The 22227-nt window shown below is 41.6% G+C and overlaps 1 protein-coding gene across 1 annotated transcript in view; it reads left to right on the top strand.

The window, feature by feature from the left end:
• LOC133975288 (versican core protein-like) overlaps positions 1-22227 on the top strand; it is a 30929-nt gene that overhangs the window by 3298 nt on the left and 5404 nt on the right. The window contains exons 3-13 of the mRNA XM_062413206.1: positions 142-579; positions 2106-2280; positions 2419-2546; positions 3345-3641; positions 7195-8055; positions 10386-10576; positions 11073-12450; positions 13046-13159; positions 13287-13400; positions 19092-19250; positions 20431-20513. Of these exons, the coding sequence (XP_062269190.1) occupies positions 142-579; positions 2106-2280; positions 2419-2546; positions 3345-3641; positions 7195-8055; positions 10386-10576; positions 11073-12450; positions 13046-13159; positions 13287-13400; positions 19092-19250; positions 20431-20513 (3938 nt within the window). The remainder of the gene's footprint in view (positions 1-141; positions 580-2105; positions 2281-2418; positions 2547-3344; positions 3642-7194; positions 8056-10385; positions 10577-11072; positions 12451-13045; positions 13160-13286; positions 13401-19091; positions 19251-20430; positions 20514-22227) is intronic.

The raw sequence follows: 22227 nt of genomic DNA, 5'->3' as shown, positions 1-22227 counted from the left end.
TATAAATGACAAATGAAAACAGACTTTTCAGACAACTTCGAGTGTGACTCTTGATATGAGGTCAGCAGATCTAGACAGTAACTGTGTATTACACCATTAGCCACAAAGACACACACACTCATGCAGGATCCTGTTTTCCAGCCCCACCACACTCAGCGAGAGTGGAGAAGAACTCACCTGCAACCGGCTCTCTGTCAGGCCGAGTGGTGCTGCCATGTCACTTCTCCATGATGCCAGATTCTCCCAGCAGCTTGACATACACTCCCTCCACCACCACACACACCTCTTCACCTGGACCTCTGCTCCCTGCTGATGCTCCTCAAACTGAGGAGCAGCTGAGAATAAAGTGGACAAAGCTGGAAGGAGAGGGAGAGAGGGTGGTGCTGGTGGCCCAGGCAGGGTTGGTCAAAGTGGGGCCAGAATACAAGAGCAGGGTGTCTGTGCCCAGTCACCCGCTGTCGGTCGGGGACGCCTCTCTGATCATAGGGAAGCTAAGGGCCAGTGACGCAGGACTGTACCGCTGTGAGGTGATGCATGGGATGGAGGACACTCAGGACACTGTAAGCCTTAATGTCACTGGTGAGTCAAGCACACACACAAACACACACAGAAATGCAAACACACATACACACATACATATACACACAGCCAATTGTTCACTTTTATTGGTCACATTAACAGTCCATGTTAAGAGTCTACAAACTGGTTCATTGCCTGAATCCAGATGTGAAAAGCTGGTAGAGAGTTCACTGATGCTTTCAGAGGGGGAGGCTCTGTTCTAAATATTAATTCAAGCTTGTGCACCTACTATTTGCATGAAATCTGCACAGACAAAGCGTTTCATTATTAATGGTTCAGATAACTACTGATTTAATACCGTGAGACCCCACCCAACTATACTGTGTGTAGTGAAAGGGACAGGGGTATACAGGTAAAACAAGTTTTCTGCAGTGACACAGTGATAGTTATCTGTTCATCCATGTAAACAGGAGCTTGTTCAGTCATTTTTAATTGTGACTGTTTTCTAAAATATAAAGGCATATTTAGTGTCTCAAAAATCACCCAACTGAAGTGGTAGGCCACAGTGTAACTCACTGCTTCCAGGTCACCCTTAGGTTTCCTGTTTACATACAAAGAATAATTACAGCTCTTATAACATTAAATCAAGTTTTTCTATTTGGAATTATTGATATATATTAGTGTAAAACCAGTGTATTACACCAAAGATTTTATCCAGACAGAAATTAGATACTTCCAGCCACAGAAAGTCCAATCATTACACAACAGAACAGGGAAACATAAACCAGTTAGCTATTTCGGCTGTCATCTTCAGACTACATGTCCCTGTTGTCCCGTGTCATTAGATCCTTTATTTTCTGCTGGAATCTGTGAGGATATCCTGGCAGAGCTGCAGGAGGATGTGAATAGATGACTGAGCTGCTAAATGGAGAGTTGTTTATCGCTCAAAGGGGGCGTCTTTGTCAGCAGCTGCTGGACAAAGCTCTCTGTTCAGTATTAATGTGGAATCTTTGTAAATGTCTGAGAGCAAGGGTTCGCTCATTAGATGGATAATCTTCCTCAGAACGCTTTGGGGTTTCCACTGGATGAGCTCTGATGGCAGGAGCCCAAACATCTTTAATATTCACTGAAGAGTGATGTCCGATGCAACTTTGACCATCATGTACAACATATTATATATAGTATATACAGTAAATATTCTATACTGAAGGTCTGTCTTGAAAGGAAACCCCTCTTACAGAAAAAGGCTACTGCACTTCTTCTTATCCAGCAATACTGAAGTAGATCTAAAGCTATTGATAAATCATTTCCTGACTAGCTAATAAGTCGATCAAGATAATCAATCAGTGGAAATTTTGACAATGAATTCATTTTTTTTTTTTTTTTTCTGTCACATATTGGATTTTTAATTGAAGTAAATAAAATTTCTACTTTGTGTTGGTACAAGCATAAAAATAACCAAATAATATCTAAATAAATGAACAAAAAAGAGATTGGACACAAACACCATGTTGCTCTGCGACTGCAGCCGTGGTCACTGCACAACTCTGCATATGTTTATAATATTGTTTATCATCTGTGTCCAGGTGTCGTGTTCCACTACAGAGCCAACATCAGCCGCTACACCCTAGATTTCCCTGGAGCTGTGGAGGCGTGTCATGCTGTTGATGCCTCCGTCGCTACACCAGAACAGCTGAAGGCTGCTTTTGAGGACGGCTTGGACCAGTGTGATGCAGGCTGGGTCGCCGATCAGTCAGTCAGGTGTGTTTTAAAATGATTATTTGTCATTGTGCTGGAAGTCGTTTTCAGAGAACATAAGGTTTTTTAGGACTTATACATTGACAGAAATAACTTGATATGGGGATTTGCTCTTAAATTCTGTGCGCTGCTTTTTTATAGATATCCAATCACCGTGCCCCGTCATGGCTGTGCAGGTGATCTGATGAACAAGCCAGGAGTGAGAACATACGGCATCCGACCCCCCACAGAGAAATATGATGTGTACTGCTTTGTAGACAAATTTCACGGTAAATTCATTCAAATAAGTACATTTCATGAAAGAGTGGGAGCAGATAGCTAGCAAAAATGTATGGATCAGCAACGTTTGGTCTTAATCAGAATCAGAATCAGAATTCTTTTTATTGCCATGTATATTTGCACATACAGGAAATTGCTTTGGTGTGGTTGGTGCACTGTACAAACAACAATATAAAAACAACAATAGAACAACAATATATACAGTAAGAGTTATGGGCACGTGCGGTTCTAAGGTGCAGAGACACCTTTGTTCATTGTAATAATAACTCTTTGTGTCTACAATTTCTCCTTCTTGTTTGCATTTGATGCAGCACTTCCCTCCAACGGTCACATTGGTTTTTTAACTGCGCCTTTTTTAATATATGATTTTTTACCTTTCTTTATATTTCTTAGATGCTCCACTCCATGTTTTTTCTTTTCTCCACTTCTCCACTCAAGGTCTTCTGGTTTCATTGTGGGACATTTTACCATATTTCATGATATGTAGAAGCAGTAGCAACAGAATCTGTCCAAGTCCATTTTCGAGTAAACAAGTTATAAATGTGCCCTGAATAATGACAAGTTTGAAAATGTGTGACATAGTCAAAAGCTCCACAAACAGCGAATAAGGGGGCCATGACTGGAGATTGCTTTAAGATCTTCTCTCTGCAAGGTCAAGATTGATCTGTTAATGTGCTAAAAATATTCTAAGGTATACTTTAGTTTAAAGTAAACAGCCTCCATACATTGTAAAAGTGCTTTACACCACCGAACCTTTGACTAACTTTATCTTTCTGCTTTGTCTGAAGGCGAGGTCTTCTACCCTCCATCTATTAGCGTTAAAGTCACCTTGCAGCAGGCAAGAGAGGAGTGTGAGAAACACGATGCTGTGTTGGCGTCGCCTGGTCAGTTATTTGCAGCCTGGAGGGCGGGGCTGAACAGATGCGACTACGGTTGGCTGTCTGACGGCAGCGCCCGCTACCCCATCACCCTTCCCAAACCCCAGTGTGGAGGGGGCCAGCTGGGCGTTCGCACACTGTACAAGTACGAAAACCAAACTGGCTACCCAGATCCCTCAGAAAAGCATGGACTTTTCTGCTTCAAGGGTAAGGATGAAAGCCACAGTTCCTCTAACATGACATAATAAACAATCACAGTTGTATAAATTATGTAAATAAGCTAAACCTAATAAAGCAATAACGTATTCTTTGAATGAACTAGTTTGTCCAACAACGTCTAAAATAAAGTTCCCTTGAAGGCAGGCAGAGGAGGATGCACAGCTTTCACCTATTTTTTAAAGTCTCAACACCATGAATCGTAAAAATGGAGATCTTTTCTGACAAAATAATTTCTAAGATAAAAATGTGCAACAGAAAATTGATGATGAGAAATCCCAGATTTCCTGAGGAGTTGAAGTACTGCAGTGGTTTTCAGCCATTTTGGCTTATGTCCCCTAAAAGGTAAGGCAATGGATGCTAGTAAGCAGGGGGATTTTCTATTGGCTCAGAAGTCCTGATTAAGTAAATCTCTCCAGGCTCCCCCATAAAGTCTCGAAGAGAATGTATTTTTTGTCCTGTGAATCATCTGGAGACTTTAAAAGACTGATCCATAAGTTAAAATCACTGACACATACATGACCCCTGATGTCAGAAAATAACTGACGTCATAAACGATGAGGTGTGTTATGGCTACGAGCACACTACAAACTGCAGTCGCTTAAAAGCAGTGGAGCATACAGACGAGGAAACACAGAGGGATGAGAGACAACAAACGGTATTAAAACCCAAACAAGAGAAGAATCAACCTCCCACTACCCTGTTTATGGTGGTTTTTTATGAGGGGAAAAAAACAACTCCCTGCACTCTCACACAGATACTGCGGAAAATGGACAAATCCCTAATGCTTCACAGCTGGACCCTGCCCAAAACACACACACACACACACACACACACACAAATACAGATTGACAGACAGACAGACACAGGGAGGAGGAGAAGGTGGAAAAGTGGGGGATTGCAGAGCTAGTTCTGCCATAAGTAAAATCATCGTTAAGAAGCACTCAAAAACACAAACCTTAAAAAGAGAGGTCAGCTCAGTATGTGCAGTGTGAAGTAGATATGCAGCAAACAAACTGATTATACACTCAGAGTATGATGCTTTACAGATGATATAATTACAAGCAGTCTCTTGTCTGGCAGCGTCAAGGTACTTTCTGGACTTGAAGACTGCGTGATGTTCTCTGCCAAGCATTAAGTGAGGTGGCAGAGCTGCAGGAGAGAGTTAATGTACAGAGAAGTGACAGTATGAGGACAGACCCCAGCCCAGCCAGATGAATGCAGCTCGCAACACATGACATCATATCTGGGCAGGGCTGAACACGCAGCCAGGATCATGGTGCGAAAGACCAGAGCAGAATACTGAGAATCCCCAGAGTCTGCAGGCCAGTCAGCAGTAAACACCATTAGTATGTTCGGCAGTGGAAGAAGTACTCAGATCCTTTACTCAAGCAACATAATAAAACATAAAATGTTAAACTGTTTACTTATAAGTAAAATTTTAATCTCAATTAAAAACAAAGGAACGGACCCTGGCAGCTAAGTTCCATTATACCATTACAATAGAAACAAAGGTGCAACTGCAACAGAGGGAACCGAAGTTGGCCCTCCAATTGTTTTATTGCGTTACAACCAAAATACACCCATGATCTAAAGATACCGAGTAAAAACCCTTTCAGCCACAAAGTGGATTTGGAAACAAACCAAATGCACTTGCTCCGTGATGTTAACATACAACCCGTAGACCTCTGGAAAGTGAAACAACTAGACAATGACTGCGTTTGAACCTGTTGTCTAGCTATCAATATTGTACCATATTTCAGAATTCCAAAATAACACAAAAGATTGGTGAATAAATTATGACATGACATGACTCACGCATCAAGGATGTAGGACAATTGCTTTTTAACAAACCAAATATGTTGGCAAGCAGGTTTAATCTAAGATTAAACATGTCATTTAAATATCAGTTATCAAATGTTTGAATGTAAAATTATATTCTGTGAAGTAGCAGTATTTGAAAAGCATTAAAATGGAAATACTCAGGCAAAAGTACGTCACAATCACACGTAATACACAAGTTAATCTACTCAGTAACTTTCCTCGTGCTGGTAGAAGGAGTTGGAGGAAGTGTGGAAGAAGGGAACCCCACCTACCCCTCACCCCATCCATCCTTATGAAGGAGAGTCAATTACATCTCGTTTATTGGAGCATTATGTCAGTTACGTTCAAAGCCTGCTGCTTACTCCCAAGACACTAACTACATGAACTCAGCACTTAGATACACACAAAGCACAACATTGTATGTATGTTTGGGACCCGGGTTTCCTGTCTTTTCTCATATGGTATGTATTACACATAATGAGATAGAAATCTTCACTAAGCAACGGACTATTTTGAAGAGGTCTTTGCAAGAAAAGCCTTGTGGTCTGTTCAGAGTTGTGACGAGTGTTTGTTTAGAGTAGAAAAAAGAAGATGGATCTAAGTTTTAGCGAGGGAATTAGTGTGTGTCGCTCTCTGGACAACACTTCCTGAAACAATTAGGCTTTCAGTCACTGTTATTTTTCTGACACAACTGGCTCTCTCGTCATGTTTGAAAAATCAAAGCTGCTACATTTCCTTTTATAGTCTGCTGTAAGATAACAACAGTCCTACAGCAGCATGATTAGCATTTTCCAGAAAGTGCCAGTTTCTTTTTTGAATGAGTCATGATAATACTGATTCACTGGGCAAACATCTCTTCTTGGATATAGCTGAAGGGGGCTGTTTTCTAAAGGGCCAGACTGTAGCCCATTCTTGACAGATTAGGGAATAATCGACACTGCTGTGGAGCATTTGCCAAAGAATACCATGTTGATTATTCCATGGTTATTATTATCGCGATATGTCAGTATAGTTTTTGGCAGAACCTTTTTGGTGTGGCATTCATACCCAGTCAGACATCAAAAATGTGATACTCAGCCTTTTGCATATACAGTACATGATGTGACGGTCACAAATATCAGAGAGAACTTCAAGATATCAATCACTCTGAGATTCATAAAAAAAATGTATGCAGACAATTCTCATAAATTGGAACCAGCCAGATGTATGAATCAGCAGTTGGGGACTCCAGAGGGTTAAATTACAGTCTTAAAATTATAAGTCAATTGTTCTGATCAATTTACATTTTTTGGGCTATTTTACCTCCATTACATGTCTTTAAGACTAGTGGAAATAAACATTCCAAATTCACAAGTATTTTGTGATACTTTTTATATCACAATAGAAATCTTTAAAGGTCATTTTCTTTTAAATGCCAGAATCTCCACTTCAGTGTCAATTACATTCAGTAAACACAGCCGTTTTATTCCTTTCTATAATCCAGAGTTTTTTCATGGTGTCTGTTGTATGTATCATTCATATCTTGATTTATAGATTTTTTAGACCCCTAAAACATGGCAAAAGTAGATTTTCTAATTATGCTATCCAAAAAAAGTTTAAGTTTTAAGTTTAACTTAACCGAACTAAACTAAACAGAAATGACTGTAACATGTATCAAGTGAAACCCATGCTGCTGTAAAGGTAAGATGGAAATACTTGTCTCTGCTTCCCTCTCTTACAGCCTATCTACCAGAGCCGACTACCATGAGCCCAGGGACGACTGCAGCTATGTACAAACGTCAAGACCCAAAATACGATCCCCACACTACAACACTGTGGCCACTCTCAGACCCTGAAAGGGCTGAAATTCAAACAAGAAGACCAGAGCCGGCTGCATATTCTCCAACAGAGAGGCCACACACAGCCTCCCCAGATCAACTTGGGGCTCTCCACGCCTCCCCCCACACCACAGCTTCAGGGAACCCCAGTCCCATCTTAGACTACGATGATGTTCAAAGTTTCGACATTAACAAGGTGGAGTCGGTACCAGTTAGAGGACACGTTGGAGTCACCATGGAGCTCCCTCCCTTACCCACCCTCCTCTCCCAGACTGAACAACTTGACATCTCCCAAGGGGGGGAGATAGGGGGCCAGGCGGGGTCGGGACGAGGTGAGAGCGGGCAGGGAAGCAGCGGTGACGACGGCTCCAGTAGGGCTGAGTTAGGAGCAGTGGAGACCCCATCACAGGTGTCGGCAGAAGCCATATCAATACCGAGTCAGCTTCTAGAAACGACCACTGTTCTGGAACTGAGCGTGGAAACCACATTGAGACCATCACAGCTTCCAGAGATCACCCTACAGAATGTTGTCCCAGAGGTGCTCTCCCTAGAGGTCGTCAGCTCATTGCCGGGCCTCCCTGCTGGTAGTGGAGATGATGGGCGAGAAGATCCTGCCATGGTTTTTAAAGAGGACGTCACCACTAGAGTGACGCACACTTTTGACCTTGACCAATCGCTGTCCATTCCTGCTGTAGGTGGAGAGTCATCAGCCAAACCCCCATTCCATCTCATCATCGTCAATGTGCACAGCCAGAATCAGTCAGGTAAGCAGGTCTTTTGGTTGTTTTATAGCTTCCCTCGTTTTGCAGCTTATCACACACACTTTAATTGAGGCAGCTAAAGTGTTACTTTTTAATATCGTAAAACTTAAGTATCTACCTCACTAGGAGTGCTACTCAATATTTATAAAAGATCTATGAACAAAACAATAAAATATACAATTAACGTTCTCCAAAGTACATGTTGGTAGGCATCTATTTCTGAGCTCTTGACTGAACCATGCTAGCTGTATCCCTCTGCTGAAAAAGTAGCTACCCGTACTTTCCTTTAGAAGACAAGTTTTGAACATACAGTAACTTCTAAATTTTTGAAGATGTTTTATGTCATGTCTCCACAATTTAAACCTATTTTTGTTCGTATATGACCTGCAGTGCATTTCCCACTGCACCTTTTTTCAACCGTCTTGGGCTTTGGGACCCAAAAGTTCCACGTGAAATATGAAACCGCTGGGTCTTTTTCTTTCAGAATGACCTCATGTTTGTTACGGCGCGCTGTCGGCGACTAAACAGTAATCTGCTCAATCTGATTTAGTGTTGTTTGTTGTCTTCATAGGAAAAAGCTAAGGGTTTGTTACCTTTGTATTTGTGCACACTCACCATCACACACACACACACACACACACACACACACACACACACCCACACACACACACACACACCCACACACACGCATTAACATTGTTTGCAGAGCCAGATGTGGAAAGTTATGAAGTCAGTCATCTCCACTTGGCCAGTTTTGTTGCTTAACATGCTGTAAACACATCACAGCGCCTCCCGTGGGGAAGCAGTGGAGCCCAATGAACAGTCAAATATATCACAGCAAATCTGTCTTTAGCTTCACCTTTCTGTCTTTTTCTCACACACAAGGATTCTCTGGTGGTCCGATGGAGTGATTGGCCTCTGTTCACTTTGGCAGGCTTGTCTATAGAGCTGTGTGTTAAAGTTCAGGTTTAAATTTCTGTCAAAAGAGCTGGAAACAAAACACTGAGTTGACCTTACTCCAATGAAAGAAGGCGTCCAATAGGCAAACACCCCACGGAAATCCCAATCATTTTCGAATCCTTAAATGATAATATTATTAATAATATGGAGTCTGCTTGTCTGATCTGCCCCCCAAAAAGTGTTTTCAGAAGTATTTTCCTGATCAGTTGGTTAATCATTCTCTTAGACTAAAATTACAGAAAATAACATAAAATAGCAATTTGACCTCTGCAGTTGGACGTTATCTGTTTCAAGAGTTTATTTTATTTGACCAATTGTCCAAAACCCAAGATGATAAATGTATCTCACATAACAAAGAAAAAAGTCAAAGTTCTCACATTTAAGAAGCTGGAATGAGCAAAAACAAACCTGCAGATTAAATCGGAATGATAATGAGGTTTGACATTTTACTGTACAATATTTTATGGAGTAATACAATTATTGGAGGATTGAATGACACAAATATTTCAGTCATACATTTTGTTAGGCTCAATGTTAAAGATATTATAAAAAAAAGGAAATAAAAAACAACTATAAATGGTCCTTAACTTAGTCATTCTGGGCTTGTTTAGGGCCCTAAAATCGTTTAATTCACCCCTGTATCAACTAAGACCTCCCATCCACACCCAAGTGGTTCCATCTCTACTAGTTGTATTTGTAATTGAAACGTAAAAGGCCTATTTAATCACATGAGGCCCACCGGCTCACTGTTTCCTCAAACTTGAGGAAATTGGAAAAACTGAAGCGTTGATTGTTTTGATGTTAAGTCTCTCCTCTTCCATGAGGTATCAAGTTTTGAGTTCCACGGAAACTTTTTAGACATTGGGCAACACACTGAGGCAATTGCAACTGGTGAGATTGGTTCAGTTTAAAGGCTGTAGCCCACTGACTGCGTTATGTCTCTGTTCGTCCTCCCAAAGTAACTGACACAGTAACTAAACTCAGGTGTGTGCTCCCACAACACAGTTTTCATGTCTACAATGACGTCTTACTGAGGAGAGACAAGCATTCATTGTCTGAGAGCAGCCCCTGGCACCAACTGACCTAAATCATAAGCAACACAGACCTTACCGTTTACCGTCCAGCTATGCACTTTGGCTCATTTTAATCAACATTAGAAATTAGCTACTTTTGGATCCTTTAGTGCAACCACTGATTTATAGGACTGAGAAAAGATAAGCTGTTCTAAGGGCTGCTTATTGAACTTTATACATTATCTTGCCAAGTATTAGGGTGAGGAAAGCCTGAGTGTTGAAAACTAATCCCAGTCAATCACTGTTTATTTTCTTTAGCACTTATTTATTTGTTTTGACTTTTAATTTGTTTGTCTCTAGTTGACCACATCCTGGAACTCTTAAACCAGCCTGGGAATAGCATCTCCGGCTCAGAGTCCCTGTTCCCCCAGATCACTGACCTTTCACATATGACCAGGGAAGCAATCCAGGGCAGTGGAGACATAGACTCTCTCGAGCCCTCACCCATCAACCTGCCTCCAACTGTCAGCTTTTTCAATGGAAAACACGAGGTAGTTGGACGTTTTTAAAGATCATCTTGGTTCTTTACAACCTGAGTTTATTTTTCGTAGTTTTGTCCGTTGTTTCTATCATTAATGATATTGCTATAATATATGTTCTTGTAGTTTGTCCTTGGTGTTTTCTTGCTGTTTCATTTGTAGTTTTTATTGGGATTTCAAATGAGTTTAATCAAACAAAATGATAAAGAGATTTTTAGTGCAATAAGAAGAACAGCTAAATCAACCTCTGAAGAGAAAGTTCTGTGTTATTGCCGACATTTTTTGTTAAATATTTGGATGTTTATGTCCATGCTCATACAGTTCAGTTTTGATTTAATCAAGACACATTTCCCCAGTGGCTTTGTTTTCAGAGTTGTCACTGGATATTCTTTGTCATAGTGATTAATTACTCACTGACCCAAGTTGTATTGAATTGAAATGATCCTTTAAAGAGACATGACTGATTATCCTGTATTGACCTGTCTTTCTGCCTCTCTGATCTGACCAGGTTACATTTGAGCCAGAGCAGCCAGAGGAAGCTAGAGGGGATCAGTTTGAGACGGCTACTCCTGTTCGAGTAGAAGACATGGAAGTGGAGGAGAAGGAGGACGGGGAAAGCGTGACTCCGTTTGACTACAGTGTCTTAGAAATCCAAACAGAGGCAACACCGTCAGAGGAAACCAGTGACGCAGTCACACATCCTGCAAATATGTATCCAGATGTGGTAACAGACTCGGACACTGACGTTTACAAGGTCCCTTATGTTACAGACTTTGAGAGAGTCAGTACTCAAAAACCAGAACAGGCCACCACAACCCCAGACATGCACCATGTCTCATCCCTAGCATCCACCACACTATCAACACCAGTCCTCTCTGGTGTCTCCCAGCCTGTCATTGATGTTGTCTCTGCCTGTGAGGACACGCAGGGTTCTCCAAACTGTGAAACAGACGCTGCTACACAGGAGGGCTCCGCACATGAGGCTTTGCCCACTCCAGCTGCAGACAGCCAGTTGGGCATGATGACCGATGAGGCTGAAATTGGGGGGACAGAGTTACCAACTTTTATCCCAGACACACAATCACAAGAAACCACCACACAGACTCAGACTGAAGAATTTGAAGCATCTGCCTCCGGAGAAGATGAAGCTTCAGGACAAGACCCACCGGAGACACCTGGACTTACCAGCACACACTCACCGATTTATTCGACTCTTCACACCCAGCAGCCTCAACCTGCAGCAGGCACCGAAGTAACAGAAGTCTCTGAAGTTTTACAGGCTGTTGACACAGTTATAGAAACAGGCTCAGGTGCAGAGCAGCTGTCTGGAGAGAAGGAGGTCTATGAGGAACAGCACAATCTGATTGACCTTCCCAGAGAGGTTGCTGTTACTGTTTTACCAGCTGTGGCGGCTGTTTTAGAGCACACCACTCTCCCTACACACATAAAGGACACAACCTCTGGATCTATGACATCAAAACCCTTAACACATCGCTCCTATGTCCCAGACGATAAGAAACATCCTGCTGTTACTGCTGAGCCTGCACCCACAACCTCTGATGGCGACGACACGCAACCCATCAACCCTTACAGAGACCAGGCTATACAGTCCACCACAAGTTCCTATAAGTATGTAAGCCAGCCAATGCTGTCCACCACATTGTACACATTCGACCAAAGCCCCCACTCCGTCCCCCAGTGGGCACTGTTACCCGACCCAGCTGCCACCCCCCTCCCAGAGGATGATTTGGTGGATTACGACCAGATTGTCCCTTCTCTGGTGGAGTCGCTGCCTCAGATACCAGAAGAGACCATGGCCACAGAGCAACCACAGGCTGGCACCGATTCAGCTTACTCTGTGGATGCCAGCACTGTGAATGTCAGAGGTACTGTTCGAGAGCTACTTCAATGTTGTCCTATTTATAGGATGTTTGAGAATGAGAAAAAATCCATAGTTTCCAGAGCCTACAAATCTACCTGTGTCTAAAATTTTCAAATAGTTTGTTTGAAAAATAGATATGAATTTTCTGCCATGTTCTAAGACACACATTATTACACAAGTCATGCCAATCAGAGCCAGGGCTGATTAAGACCTGTGTCTACTGTAGAGTTGTTTAACCAGTGAATTGCATCCATTCCCACGGCTGTTAGAGAGGATTTTTAACCACTGGAAAATGGGTTGAAGAGAAGTTGAATTGTCCCAGGTATAGAGTCAACAACTCCATCAATTAATAATCCTTGTAGACATGCAAATACCCAGAGCCCTGCACTGCAATTTACCTTAGATCTAAGTAGAATCAATTAATAGATGTATGTTGAAGTAATTTGATCACGATAACCTTGTGTGAATGCTTTCTGTGTAACAACTTGCACAGGTAACACATAGGTTCCATTGCTTTGACAGGATGTTTCATCACTGCTCATGATGCACTTATTAGCATGTTATTCATGGGTCTTCTTTGCATTGGGCTATTTGTGTAGATCTCCTGCCATGCTCAACTGGTGTGTGTCAGAATGGAGGCTCCTGCTACAAGAGGGGAGCACAACATATCTGCGTGTGTGCACCTGGATACACTGGGCAGCACTGTGAAACAGGTACACAAATACTACACTATTGAGCACAGCGACAGAGAACTTTGTATTTTTTTTACAAACTGTGCTGACCCCATAGTGACAAATTGATGGCGTGGAATAATAACAGGCTTGTGCTCTGTGTCTGCAGATGTTGACGAGTGTGAGTCGAACCCGTGTCTGAACGGAGCCACCTGTCTGGATGGAGTCAACTCCTTCACCTGTCTCTGCCTGCCCAGCTACGCAGGAGAGCTCTGTGAACAAGGTCAGCCGCTCCTCAATAATTACATTCTGTTCCAGATGAAAGCACTACTGAAATCTTTCATCATATAACACTTCACTATAATTCAAGTCTTGTTTGTGTTTGGATATCTATTGGTGATAATAGTTGATGGAATGTATTTCATGTGGGAGGAGGGGCAGGAACTCAAACCACTGACCTTCTGGTTAGTGATAAGCTTGATCTAACTCTAGCTCCAGTAACAAATGGATACACGTTTTTTTTCAAAAACAATAATATAGTGTGATATGTTCACATTAATTCAATAACTCAACCTTTGCAGCCGAATTCTACTTTGCAGGATTGACAGTGTGCTGCCACATTGCAAACAAAACACCTATTTATCCAGATTATCTGAAGCACTTTATTTGAAGGTAGAACTGAAAGTGGACAGAAGTCTGAAATGTTGCTAATAGTCTCCCCTGTCCTGAATATTGCTGAATATTATTGTCCTACTGGATATTATTGTTGGGTGTTTGTATGGGAGATTCATTTGTGAATAGTCAAAGCTTTGACAGACAGAGAGAGATGAGGACAACAAACTGACCTGACGTTTTTGGCTTTTGTTTTTTCAGGGGATCATCAAGACTAGTTTGGTTATTCAACACACTTCTCACATCTTACAAATTTAGTTGAAATATTTAACCCTGTCACATGGTCATGTTACTGTCCCAGTGGCAATGCTAGCAACATAATTTGAGGATGTGATGCACACAATTATTGTTAATATTAAAATAGCTATTCATAATTAATATTGATGTATACTGAATAATGTTTGATTAGTTTATTCATAATAATTAGTGCTGTCAATAGATTAAAATATTTAATCGCGATTAATCGCATTTATGTCATAGTTAACTCAAAATTAATCGCGATTAATCGCAAATTTGTATCTATTCTAAATGTCCCTCCATTTATTTTTTCCCCATCTTTTTTTTTTTTTTATAATGCTCTATCAACATGGACAAGTGGATTGGCTTGCTTTATGCAAATGTTTTATTTTAATGAAAAACAACATTGCCAAACAGGGCGCTACAAAATAAAATTATAAAGTGCACATTTCAGGTAAACAAGTGCAGTTAAACCATGGCTTAATATTTTCTTTTTTTCAAGTTTGCTTTGAACATAGCAGTCAGGCCTCTCAAACAGACAAGCAACAAAATAACAAACAAACTAAATACACAGGCAAGTGTCGGCCTACTTAGAAATAAATTAAACACAGAACTGTGTAGGGCTATTTGAGTCCTCCCCATATTTGTGGGAAATGTATGAAATAAAAAGTACCCTGTTTTTAAATAAATAAAAACATATAGCTGCAGCCTAGTAGTTTAAAAATATATATTTTAGTTGGCGAAATATTAAAACAAAAAGCGAGAGCAGGTCAGACTGGAGGCGAACACAGATACTGCAGCTCGGGAGAAACCAACTGCAGCTTCTGCACTTATCGAAAAGCTGCGGCGCTGATCTCTGATCAGCTGAGACCAGAGAAACTCTCTGTTTTCACTGTTTCCATAGTTAAGAAGCAGTTAGTCACTGAGCTCTGATCTCACCGTGTCTCTGTGAGCGAGTGCGCGGGTGCAGGGGGCGGGGCTACGGTGCGCTATCTGGAACCACACACACACAAACAGACGCACACACACACTCGCCAGCTCCTTGTACTTCATGACGGCCTGATACGAGGATGTTTTAAAAAATTATTGTGACTTAGTCAACCACCAACATGCAAAAGCGTGTGTCACACGGCTAAAGCGTGACAGTTGGCAGCTCTGCGTTAATCTCGCCATAAAAAAATTAACGGCGTTAAAATGGGTTTGCGTTAACGCCGTTAATAACGCGTTAAACTGACAGCACTGATTATAATACAATGTTCAAAGCTTCAAAGCATTCGGGTCAGATTTCATTTTTTTCTTTTAACATCTTGTGAAGGAGATATGTAGAGGTTTCTTTATCATATGGCACTTACTGTTGTTGACGTTGCTGTTTTATCACTGATTATAAGCAAAACTACAATACTGTATCCGACCTATATTCTATATTCTTAGAGATCTTATTATGTTTAGTAGGTATCTATGTGCACACAGGTGGATACATAATGTAGTCTTAGGTTATGACAGTCTCTGGTCTCCAGCTGTCCTGCAGCACTGGGCGTTGGCTCCTCAGCAGATCAGTTCCAGCCCCTCGTCCAACATTTCTGTCATTACTCAGCAGCTAATTGAGGTTCAGGCCAACAAGTCGACTCCAGGGATTAATATTTTCCATGAAAATTCACCAGCTTTAAGGGGTTGACAATGTAAAATGTCTTCATGTTTTTCTATGGGCAGAAGTAAGACGTTATTATGTTAGAATAGGAAATGATAAGGCCACATTCCTCTTTTACATGCTACAGTTTAATTGTTATTATATGGGGTAACATTAAAATAATGGCTAATGCATCAGTTCAGTTATTCTAGTAACAGCTTTAATTGGCAAGGGATTGTAAAAGTCCATTGTACAAGTTTATCACTGACCTAATTTTTAAACTTGAATGACTGAGCACATATTTACCGTTAAAACAACAGCTTTATGCATAATATATTCATACATATTTATAAAATTCACATATTAAACCGACTGAAAGCTCCCTTTATTGTTCCTGGGGAAAAAGACACAAATTTTAGGTTTTGCGTTGTTTAAGTAGAATATAACCAGAAGGAAAAGTAAACGTATCTACTGTCACTATGCAGTATGCAGAAAGGTCTCTGTCAGATTTATACTACCTCATACTGAATGTATAATTATTAATGACTTATTAATGAATTATTATTAATGAAGTTAATTTTGATCAGCATTGGTTTAAATATATCTGAATCTGAACATTTTTATTTATTAATGTAGTGTTTTCAATCCTCTTTTCACTCCATTACCAAAAGTAGTATAAACAAGAATTGGAAGTCCCAGTCAGCAGGGTGCATCAATGTGAATCCATTTAAAGGTTGTATGCAACTTGGATGTAAATACAATCCCTGTGTAGTTTATACACTGTGTCTTCTTACAGTAGTTGGCAGACAGAGGAGCAGACCTCTCGTAGTTTTCTCCCAGTGGAAAGAAGGAGAAAGAAACAGATAATTGCTTTATTATTTTGGCAGAAAGCTTTTGCAGCTGTGTGGCTAAATACTGCCTCAGACTTATTAAACTCTTTATTAAAGTCAGGCTCCCCCTCATCTTCTGGAAGAAGCACTATTTGGGCTGGCCTTCTGTACCCAACCAATTCCCTCTTTATGTCAGAATAGTGCTGTGTGACTTTCAAACAACCAGAGGGAGAGTCATGGATTACTGCTCCACATTTATTAGTGGGCATGGAGACCTCACCTGACCCTCCAGGTGGCTACACAGCGGAGTTGTAAAGATGAAGTGGGCTGATGATAGCTAATATCCCAAAGCCTTGACAGCAACTTTCCATCACAGCTTTATTGGCATGCACATTATCCTAAAGCCATTGATACAAAGCAGCCATTGTTTACTGAGCCTGCCAAAGCAGAGAGCTGATTATATAGTTTAAAGTCATTGCCTGAACTGTGTGTAAGAGTGTGTGCATGTGCATGTGTGTGTGTGTGTGTGTGTGTTTGACCTGCAGACAACTGGAGAGTTGTGAGGGTTAATGAAGTCCAACTGTATGTCACTGAGCTTATTCAATGAGGGGCCATTGTTCCCCAGCTGGCCCTCCAGTCCCAGACTCTCTCTCTCTCTCTCTCTCTCTCTCTCTCTCTCTCTCTCTCTCTCTCTCTCTCTCTCTCTCTCTCTCTCTCTGGCCTGAACAACAGTTTGATGAGAAATAAACAAATCAGAGCTGTTGTGCACATGCAATAGGCTCAACGTTACAACAATGTGGGTCCAAACCAACTTGCTGTGGACTACAGTGACAGTACACTTCCAAACAGGACTGTTACACAGAATGTGAATTATATTTCATCACACACTATAAGACCAACAACCACATCGAGACTAGAACATTTCTGAATCAGAGAACGTGTGCACATCTTTCATTTGTTGATTATCGAGAGTTTGCAAGCCAGTTGCTCTTTGTGACCTTTTTGGTTCAAACAAACTCGGGTCTGTTTGCCTGTTTAGTGCAACTTGCTCTGCGCTTGTGCCGTGTTTTGTTTACATCTATTTATTAATTTGGCCAAAGTGACCTACAAATTATCTACAGTTCAGAGAGAATTAAGGTGAAGTCATTGAGAAAGGCCTCAAGTCAAAGTGCCATAATGTTGCAGCTGCATTCAGGAAAATAAAGTGTACAGTGCTTGGAATTGTTTTTTCGTTTTTGAGAAAGTGCTCTAGAGTCCAATCAATTCAGACATTTTGGATTTCCCTCCTCATAGTGACAGTAGGACTAGTCATCTTTCATTTGCAGATCATATGGAACAGAGGTCTCATACACATGCATGAGGTAGTTGAGGTAGTTGGGTGCTGTGCTAGAGTTAACTCTGTTAGCACCAATAGGAAGCCTGCTGAGGCTCTGTGCTTATTTGTATTAACATGTGTTTCTAATCTGATCACAGTGGCACAGCTCTTTGTTCGTCAGTGCAAACCTGGCAAGAAAGCGCATCTCTACATGAGTTTCCAATCAACACTATTGATTGTATCTTCCTTCTCCTTTATACATGTAAACAAACACGTGCATCATTCCCATTTGCAGAGACTAAATAGGTTGTTGTTTTTAACTGGTGGGAGGCAGCAGTGCACTTCCCATGACTAGTCTCAAGAAGGAGACATGTATATAATAAGGACTGGTCCTCCTCTTTGGTGTGGTCCAGACAAATCAAATTAGTAGCTTTAATGTTTTTTCCATCTGATAGAAATGAATACCCAACCCTTCCTCAGATTGGGTTACGTTTAGTGTTAGAGAAGAAATAACATCTTCATCCAACTTGGATAAAAATAAGTAGACTACTTCAACTTACACAGAGGACATCAGTTAAAAGAGCTTTCATGTGTCCTAGATCACCTCTGAATATGGTCTTAGTGAACAGATCTCAAATGTGTCAATGTTTCTTGGGTGCATGCACCTCTGTACTTAGAGCTGTCCACTAGTGATCAGATCACTTGAAACTCTTGTCACTGCCAGGTCTGAGCAGGGCCAGATTATAATTAAATGAGGAGTGACATTAGCTTTCTAAAGCTGGACGAAGATCAGATGTGATGCTCCACCTTGGACCATTTGCGGGTGTTTAACTGTTCGTGCTGCAGCCTTGCCAGAAGAATGTTAACAGTAGTCACAGCCAGAAATGACCAGTGGTGACATGACTTGTTGATAGGTGCAACATTCTCAGTGAAGGTTCTATCATCAAATCATAGTATAATTTCAACGACACCTCAGAACGCTGACTGAAGGTGCTATAGATTGAACCACATAACTTTTGGTTAGTGGACAACCAAAGCTAAGCTGGAGCTGCATTGGAGACATTCATTCATTCATACAAAGTATCATTAAGTACTGTGAAATCCACTGCTGAGTCAATACAGCTGTCAGCAGGCTTATTGTTTGTATTAGTACAGGATCACACAATAAAATCTTAACCACTGGATGAATAGAAACAGTATGTTTTTGTTAAATTATGGTGTTATTACAACTTTATTCAATATTAAGCAACACAGTTATTTCACTATTTCCTTTCCTTGTGTCCCTCTCCTCAGACACTGAGGTGTGTGGATTTGGTTGGCAGAAGTTCCAGTCCCACTGCTATAAGTACTTCACACACCGTCGCACCTGGGACGCTGCTGAGAGGGAGTGCCGGCTGCATGGCGCCCACCTGGCCAGTATCCTGTCACAGGAGGAACACCTGTTCGTCAATCGTAAGTCCACATTGAGGTTCTGGCGCAGTCCAATCCATAGATATATAAATAAAGGCTAGATGTCTCGACCAACGGAGTCCAATGTCCGCACAAGGCGGCCATCTTGCAACAGGCGGCTCGCTATAACATTGTGTTGTAGTGATATGTACTTTTGAATCGATTTTTAAACGGTTTGGTTTGTTATAAATGTCAGAGATGTAATTATGACATTGTATACTTATAAATAATTATGTTATTTAACAAAAAAATTAATATTGTTCTAAAATAGGTACAAGATTTCCCTTTACAAATATACCTCAATAATTATTTTTTGTATTTTATTAAAAAAGTACATGTACAACTACCGACACACTGTTATGGGTGGGCGAACTGCCTTTGGCAAGATGGCCGCCATGTGCGGATGTTCGATTCCGTTGGCCGGCAACGCGGACAAGACATGTAGCCTTTATATATATATCTATGGTCCAATCGAGCCACAGCTGTGTTGCGGCATCCTCAGTCATTATAGATAGAAGATAGATAATATTCCTTAACATAATCTTCCAAACAATTCTTATGGACATTGAATTATACTAAGAAGCTAAGCTAATGTCGACACTCCAGGTCCAAATCCAATGTCAGATAATACAAAAATATTAACTCTATTTTTGTGCCTACCATTGATAAACACAACTCAGTAAACATGCATCTCTGAAGCAGGTCTAGAACTGTTTTGGAGAGCTAAAGCATCAATGCTGTGTAGGTCTGTGCTGTAATCCACAGATGAGTGTCAGGGAGATAGAATGAGTAATAAAACCTAGTTTGTTTAAACAGAGAGGATAAAAAGAGTTTCCATGAAAAAAGTTTTGTGTTTTCAACATGTTGACGTTCAGCTGTTGACTGAGAAGAAATGGGCTTTTGCAGTTTCCAAACATTTCCTCTGCTTCCAGCTCTCCATCATTTGTTCACACCCTTGATTATTTTCCTCTGCCCCTGATGTTCAAAGCACAAACAAACTCTCCTCAAAAGCATGTGCAGGGGGATAATGCTGATCCCATGCGTCCAGGTAGCCGCTAACAAGCTGCTTTTTTGCTAAAGGTGGAGGCTGCTCTCTGACATTAGAACCTTCCCCATGTTTCCCCCTGTCCGAGTTACATCAATGCAAACTCACAGTTAGTTTCTGGTGTGTTTTGCTCTGCAGGTCTGGGCAGCGATTACCAGTGGATTGGCCTCAATGACAAGATGTTTGAGAGGGACTTCAGGTGGACTGATGGCCGGCCAATGGTAAGAGAATCACACAGTTTAACAGAGTGGTCTGCAGTCAACTGTGTCTGCTCTATCTCTTCCGATGGCAATGTCATTGGTCCTCTTGCATCTAGACCAGGGGTGTCAAAAATACGTCCCGCAGGCCGGATACGGCCTGCCAGGGGGTCCAGCTCGGCCCGCCCGTTGCAAGGCATGCTCTCATTTAAAATAAAAAATAAAAAAAGGCCATCTCACTCTATGCCAGTGATTCTCAAATTGGTGGGGTTCAGAGGCAAAACAGGTGGGGCTCGCGACCGGGAGGGGGAAATTTGAGGCGGAACTAATGTTTTTAACGGTGGAACAGTAAATAAAAATTGTTCTTTCGCCGTGGCCAGGGGTCGCAACCCGCGGCTCTGCAGCGGCGCCCTGTACAGTGTTTGTCGCGCATATTTTTCGCGAACAGTGAACTTACGTTCACGTTAATTTGTTAATCATCATCGTATAAGGCCAGCATGAAATACCAGTAGCGGCAAATGTGTGTGTGTGTGTCCAGACAGCACACACTGTCCCCAGACAGCACACACACTCAGGCCCCGGGGATCCCCCCCCACTCATTTGCTCAGAGAGACGCACAGTGAGATCAGAGCTCGTTCCTGTGAAGCCGCCGGTCAGTGACAAACAAGACAAAGTGTTCAAAAACCACGGAGTATGTGAAGTGTTTCAGGGGGTACGCGGTAGTGTGCACGGAGCCCCGGAGGGCTGGAATCCCACCTCAACCGGCGCACGCCCCGGCCCTCACCTTTCACTTTCAATGCATGCGTCAGACTCCTAGGTCCGTGTTCAAAGACGGGTTGGCCTTGTGTTATGTGAGTTTCATGTAAGTATCCGCCGGCGTCACACCCACCCACCCTGAGCGACGCGACGTTGTCCAGGGCGGAGGGTCGTGGCGGCAGCGGTGAAAAAAAACAGGGGTGTACGAAGCCATTATGCTATGATTTTACTGGATTGGCCCAAATGAGTTTGACACCACTGATCTAGACTAAACTGAGTCACTGTCTATTATGGATTGCCAAGAAATTGAGTTCTGACATTCTCAGGTAACAGAGGATGAATCTGGCTTATTTGTTAATCCTCTGACTTTTCCGTTATGGAACCCTGAGGTTGACAATTGTGGTTTCGGGTGAAATATCACGACCACCATTGGATGGATTGTCATGACATCTGGTGTAGGCCTTCATTCTTCAGCATGAATTGTAATAACTGTGGTGACTTTCCATTTCTTTTTCAAAGAAGCAGACAAGGTTGAAGTTTATCAAGTTTTCTTTTCAGACTTATTTAAGGTGCTAAGCATGCAGTGGAAATGGAGGATGATGAGAGGGACTGAAATCTGACACTTGGGTGACTCTGTTGTTGTAATGTGTTATCATTCAGAATAGGGGCACACCCTTACTGGGGTGAACTTTGTTAAGAGTTTTATGTGTGAATACAGTAGAGTTCCTGTTTTGTACAGGGTAACAACATGCAGACAGTCAGTGTGTTAATTTTCTCTTTTTCATGGTCATGTCTAATTGTTCAAACTACACAAACTAATCGTATCTGTGGATTTAAGCCCCAGGAAGCTTTTAGTTTGTTTGAGGCTGTGGTGATGGTTGTCTCAGGAGCACCACTCTCTGGTCTCTCAATGACTTACACCCAAGCCACATGTGATGAAAAACACCATCCCATCATGGGGAAAGGCAGGGATTTCATGGTC

Source organism: Platichthys flesus, chromosome 19 (assembly GCF_949316205.1).
Source record: "Platichthys flesus chromosome 19, fPlaFle2.1, whole genome shotgun sequence".
Classification (NCBI taxonomy): Eukaryota; Metazoa; Chordata; class Actinopteri; order Pleuronectiformes; family Pleuronectidae; genus Platichthys; species Platichthys flesus.
The sequence above is the reverse complement of the archived record's forward strand: the minus strand, read 5'-3'. Positions and strand labels throughout refer to the sequence as shown.